General features: G+C 42.0%; 1 protein-coding gene across 3 annotated transcripts in view; it reads right to left on the reverse strand.

The window, feature by feature from the left end:
* MTCH2 (mitochondrial carrier 2) overlaps positions 1-6,822 on the reverse strand; it is a 26,481-nt gene that overhangs the window by 7,533 nt on the left and 12,126 nt on the right. For all 3 annotated transcript variants that reach the window (XM_011963382.1, XM_011963381.1, XM_011963383.1), the window contains exons 5-10: positions 6,515-6,572; positions 5,880-5,931; positions 5,407-5,466; positions 3,827-3,920; positions 1,972-2,019; positions 592-659 (exon numbers count right to left, since the gene is read on the reverse strand). In XM_011963382.1, the coding sequence (XP_011818772.1) occupies positions 592-659; positions 1,972-2,019; positions 3,827-3,920; positions 5,407-5,466; positions 5,880-5,931; positions 6,515-6,572 (380 nt within the window). The remainder of the gene's footprint in view (positions 1-591; positions 660-1,971; positions 2,020-3,826; positions 3,921-5,406; positions 5,467-5,879; positions 5,932-6,514; positions 6,573-6,822) is intronic.

Genomic DNA, 6,822 nt, shown 5'->3' on the forward strand with positions numbered 1-6,822 from the left:
AAACTCTTGTCTCAAAACAAACAAGCAAATGAAAAATTGACTTACTGGCCAGACATGTTAGCTCACACCTGTAATCCCAGCACTTTGGGAGGCCGAGGCGGGTGGATCACTTGAGGTCAGGAGTTCAAGACCAGCCTGGCCTACATGGTCAAACCCTGTCTCTACCAAAAATACAAAAATATTAGCCGGGCATAGTGGCGCATGTCTGTAATCCCAGCTATTCAGGAGGCTGAGACAGGAGAATCACTTGAACCCAGGAGGTGGAGGTCACAGTGAGGCGAGATCGTGCTATTGCACTCCAGCCTGGGCAACAAAGCAAGACTCTGTCTCAAAAAAAATAAATACATAAAACAAAAATAATATTAATTAATAAATAAATACAAATTGAGGCTGCTGCTGCATAGGGCATACAGAGAAAAAAATTAGGAATCTTCTAATGGTATCAATTATACTTTTCCTCCCCGCTTTTTAAAAAAAATACCAATCAGAGCTTGACACTGATCTTTCATCTTTCCTAAATTTCTACAAGGCTGCTCCACCTGTCAGCATACAGTCAGCCACATACTAGAATAAGAAATACAAAGTACTTACCCACAGTTGTTGACAGCCATAAGATTGGAGACAAGCACAAAGGGATAGGTCAACATACTTGCAAAAAACTGTAAAATGGAAACAAGGCAGCTGTTATTAGATCATTCCTAGTCTTTATTCTCCTTTCTTTTACCTTAAAGGCCTAGTGCCACTGCGGTGAGACACTCTAACACTTGTCTCGCTTTCTCAGTACCCTGGAAAGACAACCATTACAGTTTTGAGCCTGGAGATGCTTCTTCCTCTTAACACACCACGGCATCCAACATTTTAATAAAAGGCTAGAAGACTTCTCTGATCCTGAGTAGCTGGGACTATAGGCGCACGCCACCATGCCCGGCTACTTTTCTTTTTTTTTTTTGAGACGGAGTTTCGCTCTTGCCCAGGTTGGAGTGCAATGGCGCAATACTGGCTCACTGCAACCTCTGCCTCCTGGGTTCAAGCAATTCTCCTGCCTTAGCCTCCCGAGTAGCTGGGATTACAGGCATGCACCACCATGCCCAGCTAATTTTGTAGTTTTAGTAGAGATGAGATTTCTCCAAGTTGGCCAGGCTAGTGTCGAACTCCCGACCTCAGCCTCCCAAAGTGCTAGGATTACAGGAGTGAGCCACCGCGCCCGCCCCAGCTACTTTTTTTTTTTTTTTTAACTTTTGTAGAAATGGGGTCTTGCTCAGTTGCCCAGGCTGGTCTTGAACTCTTGGCCTCAAGTGATCTTCCTTCCTTGGCCTCCCAAAGTGCTGGGTTTACAGGCGTGAACCACCATGTCTGGCCTGAACAATATTATTTAGGAGGAAAGGCACACCCACTATGAACCTGAGCAGTACCAAACCATGCAGGATGTGAGGCAGGGGCTCTGCCTTATTCTCTTTATTTTCACATGTGAGTCTGCTGTTCCTTCGAAAACTGAGTTATTCTCTCTTTTTTCTTTGAGATGGAGTCTTGCTCTGTCACCCAGGCTGAAGTGCAGTGGCGTGATCTCAGCTCATTGCAGCCTCAGTGTCCCAGGTTCCAGCAATTCTCCTGCCTCAGCCTCTTGAGTAGCTGGGATTATAGGCATGCACCACCACGCTTGGCTAATTTTAGTATTTTCAGTAGAGACGGGGACTCATCACGTTGGCCAGGCTGGTCTCGAACTCCTGACCTCAGGTGATCCGCCCACCTCACCCTCCCAAAGTGCTAGGATTACAGGTGTGATTCATGGCGCCTGGCCGAACACTGAGTTATTCTTATATTCTTGTATTCTTTGACAAATACAACAAATTTGAGGGAGATGTCCCAGTGAGATATCTGGTTATCTTAAAGCAGTGATGACACAAGCCAGATTTAAAAGGAAAACAAAACACAACTATTCCTAGAAGGTTAAAAGGATTTAAAAAAACTCACTCCTGTGACAGCCTGAGAATAACTCTTCATTTCATTCATAGTAGAAACCTAAAACAGGAAAAGAGCCTTAAATTAATTGACTACAACACTACAACACATCAATATATTCTTTTTTCCTTTCTCTTTTTTCTCTTTTTTTTTTTAACTTTCAGACAGTGTCTCGCTCTGTCACCCAGGCTGAAGTGCAGTGACCTCCTGAAGCACACATCACCACGCCCAGCAAATTTCGAAGTATTTTTTAAGAGATGGTGTCTTTTTTTTTTGAGATGGAGTCTCCCTATGTTTGCCCAGGCTGGTCTCAAACTCCTGGGCTCAAGAGATCGTCCCACCTTGACCTCTCAAAGTGCTGAGATTATAGGCATCAGCCACTATGCCTAGCTAAGAGATGGTGTGTCTTGCTATGTTGCCTAGGCTGATTTCAAACTCCTGGCTTCAGGCAAACCTCCCACCTAAGCCTCCTGAGTTGCTGGAATTACAGACTGGAGCTACTGTGCCTTGCTCTCCATGTCAATATAGTCTATCTCTAAATTATCAGTTTGACTGATTGAAAACTAATTTTTTTTTGAGACAGGATCTGATCTCTCTCATTGTTGCCCAGGCTGGAGGGGCAGTGAGCTGTGATCTCACAACCTTGATTTCCTGGGCTCAAGTGATCCTCCCACTTCAGCCTCCCCAAGTGTTGGGATTACAGGCATGAGCCACCACACCTGGCTAAAATTAATTTTGAGGACAAAACCATAAAACACTGATTATTAGAATAATAAGGCAGTGGTCAAAATGATCAACCTGATTCAATATTAACAGACAAATTCATATTATACTAAAATGCCTTAGGAATGAATGTAAAAGGATTTCAAATACAAAAGAAAATGAGATTGATAACCTTTTCCTATGTCCTAGAAATATAGTCCCTGGAAAACCATATTTATAGCATATCTAAGGGACAATTCACTACTTTTGTTGTACACAGCTAGCTTTCTACCAGATGCGCTGAAGAAAATTCCTCTGTATACTCAAGAGGTTTACAACATGGATTGAGTCATATACCCCATGACGTGTTCAATTTTTCATCATGCTATGAAGCTGCCTATATACAAGAGGCCCCACAACTGCTGAGATAGGAAAGACAACTTCTAGATAAGACTAATTCTCAAAAGGCTGAGGTTTCTAAAAAGCCAATACAGGCACCCCCTTAAGTCCAGATTAGATGAAAAGCCCCAGATATGCCATAAAGATGTCCTGCTTTCCCAGGTTCTCTTAAGTATCAATAAAGAAGTGATCTCTTTAAAGCCCTGAATGAACACAGGGCTAAGTCTCTTGGGTATACTCTGTCATATCTTAGGGACTTTTAACGTGTATCGTTCTTCAGTAAACAGTATGGGTCATTTCATTAACATCTGAAAATTTGCTAATTTTTAGCTAATTGTTCAGTCTGGCATGTAGCAAACTGTCATCTTACTTTATTTATTTATTTATTTATTTATTTATTTGGAAATGGAGTCTCCCTCTGTCACTCAGGCTGGAATGCAGTGGCATGATCTTGGCTTACTGCAACCTCCACCTCCTGGGTTCAAGCGATTCTCTTGCCTCAGCCTCCCAAGTAGCTGGGACTACAGGTACGTACCACCACGTGGGCCCAGCTAATTTTTTCTGTATTTTTAGTAGAGACGAGGTTTCACCATGTTGGCCAGGCTGGTCTGGAACTCCTGATCTCAGGTAATCTGCCTGCGTCGACCTCTCAAAGTGCTGGGATTACAGGCGTGAACCACTGCGCCTGGCCCATCTTACTTTAAAAGCTAAACTAGCTGCCAGATTAAAGCCAAGGCCAGCACATCTCATGAAGGTTACAACCTACCCCACTGTCCAGTGCATAGGTATTGACGAGGTAGGCCAGTGAGTTACACAGCCACAAAGAAAGGATGTCACCTAGAAGGCGAGGAACAAGACCCCTACATGAAGAAACAATAAAAATAAGAACCAAAAAATGTGATCAGTAAAAAGACAGGCTCTTCAGTACAAATGCTTCTCAAATAATTAGAGGTCACAAAACATTCTAGGGAAGTGAAAAAGACATCAAACACCAGAATCCAGCCCGCATACCTAGTTCATTCTCGTTAACAAGCTGTACTTGAAGCTGATCTCCAGTGACTTTTGTTCCTACGTTTAAAATGCAGGTTGGCCATACCCTCAGTGGCTCACTTTACTATTCATAACTGTAAGCAGGGAGGCAAAACATTTGCGAGGTGCTTTGCAGAAGAGACTTACATATTGTTTTGCTTTGACCAGCTTAAAAAAATGATTTTGCTAAGCTATCTGATATTCAAATTTGGCAGACCAAAAGATGAGAAAAATTACAAAGCAAGAATGGTTCCAAGTACAGATACAGATGAGAGGCATCAAAAACTACCTTTCTAGGGTCTAGGTGACCTAGGTGAGGCAGCAAGGAATAGTGGGAAGAGCATTTCCGCACGGATTGAAGACCAGCTTCAAATGCCAGCTCCAGTACTCATCAGCGATGTGACAGGCAGCAGATGAAACTCTCAGAGCATCAATGTTTTTTAATCTCTAAAGTGATACTAACTATAGCTGTCCTGCCTATCTCACAGAGTATTTATGATATTCAAAATCCATATGTGGAGACACTCTGAAAATTTAAAAAAAAAACAACCATTTAGGTAATGATGCAAAATTTTTCTTCATAGAAGAATGAGGGTAGTAGCCTAAGTTCTTTCAAAGTAAATTCAAGTCTTGCAAAAACTTATCTTTTAGTAAGTTAAGGAAAGTACAAGTTAAGATGATTTCCCCATTTTTCAACATTTAATTTTTCTCATTTTATTATCTATATAGAATTGGGAGTTTACTATAAGGGTAGAAAACTTGGAATTAAGTCCTTTGTTAAAAAAAGAAATTCCTTATTTAATTTTATTTTTATTTTTTGAGATGGAGTCTCACTCTGTTGCCCGGGCTGGAGTACAGTGGCACAATCTCAGCTCACTGCAACTTCCACCTCCCGGGTTCAAGCAATTATCCTGCCTCAGCCTCCCGAGTAGCTGGGATTATAGGCGCACACCACCACACCCAGAGACAGGGTTTTACCATGTTGGCCAGGCTGGTCTTGAACTCCTGACCTCAGGTGATCCAACTGCCCTGGACTCTTAAAGTGCTGGGATTACAGGTGTGAGCCACTATGCCTGGCCTCAAATGTTTTAAGTATCTAGAAGCAAAGGTTTGGGGTCTTTACAAGAGAATTCTAGTCATACAGGGCCTAAATATACCTTTCTGCAGAGAAAAAAGAAAAAAAATCACTAGAATGTAATGTGAGGTAAGCCCCGGGAGTACATTTTCCCCAAGGATTAAACAAAGATTCACTGTCCTTATTTTCAGGAAATGTTTCCCACTCATGCAAAAATTACATACTAATCAATATTTACTCACGCGAAAAATCCTAGAATGCCCTCTTCCCGATAGATGGTTACTATGGAATCACAAAGTCCACTATGTACACAAGAAGAAAAGGTAAAATATATTAAGATTATTTTGGAGCTATAAACAAAATAATTTCAATTATCACATTGGACAAGGTCAAATCTACAAACTCCTTCCCTCACACTTTTCTAGCACTCTCTCACTCTGCAAAGATAGCTAAATTTGGAGATAGGAGTGAAGATATTAACTACCTAGGTGTATAGTCATATGGAGTCAGGGGCTCTGCAACTTACTCTGAAATCCTAGGTAAACCTGCCTGGGCGTATTTTCTCCTATTTTATTGTTTTTTTGTGCAGATCAAATGACATCAGATACAAATTTGTTCTACAAACTGTAAGGTATCATAAAAATATAAAGTAGTATTATCCTAGTACTTTGGCTTCAAAAGATCTCCTTGAGTATGTGAAAACAAAAACACTTACCAGTACTTGGATTCTCTGCCAATGAACTGTACCATAGATCTCAGAGTGATCACTGTGGAACATAGAGAAAAGATGTTTACAACTATGTTAAGGCCAGGTGTGGTGGCTCACGCCTGTAATCCCAGCACTTTGGGAGGCCGAGGCAGGTGGATCACCTGAGGTCAGGAGTTCAAGACCAGCCTGACCAATATGATGAAATCCCACCACTACTAAAAATACAAAAATTATCCAGGAGTGGTGGCATGCGTCTGTAATCCCAGCTCCTCAGGAGGCTGAGACAGGAGTATTGCTTGAACCCGAAAGGCTGAGGTTTCAGTGAGCCGAGATTGCACCACTGCACTCCAGCCTGGGCAACAAGAGCAAAACTCTTGTCTCAAAACAAACAAACAAACAAACAACAAAACAACAACAACAACAAAAAAACTATGTTAAGATAGATTTTGATCGCCCTGGAAAAAAAAGATTTTCCATCTAAAGACATTTTGCTATCTGGATAAATTTGATAAAAGCCAAAACAAGCAAGCAAACAAAAACATGCAGGCAAGGCATTTTAGTCAACTGCCACGTCAACCTATCTAAGTGGTCAGGAGAGATCAGGTTATAAAAGAAAGGTCAGTTGTCAACTGCAAACATACCATGGAAGGGATGTGTGATGAGGGTGGCAGCAGAACGAGCGATCATCTCTCGAGTTGTCTAGAAACAATCAACACACACTTCTGAAATCTAAATAAATGACACTCAAATGCCTGTGAGAAGGAATGTGGGTGGATATCGTGGTATAGGGTAAGAAAGTGAATGACATAGCCCTCCTGTTCTGGCTGGAGTCAAGAAGAGTTTGAGGCCGGGCGCGGTGGCTCAAGCCTGTAATCTCAGCACTTTGGGAGGCTGAGATGGGCGGATCACGAGGTCAGGAGATCGAGACCATCCTGGCTAACACGGTGAA

The sequence above is a fragment of the Colobus angolensis genome, unplaced genomic scaffold (assembly GCF_000951035.1).
Source record: "Colobus angolensis palliatus isolate OR3802 unplaced genomic scaffold, Cang.pa_1.0 Scaffold61, whole genome shotgun sequence".
Taxonomy (NCBI): Eukaryota; Metazoa; Chordata; class Mammalia; order Primates; family Cercopithecidae; genus Colobus; species Colobus angolensis.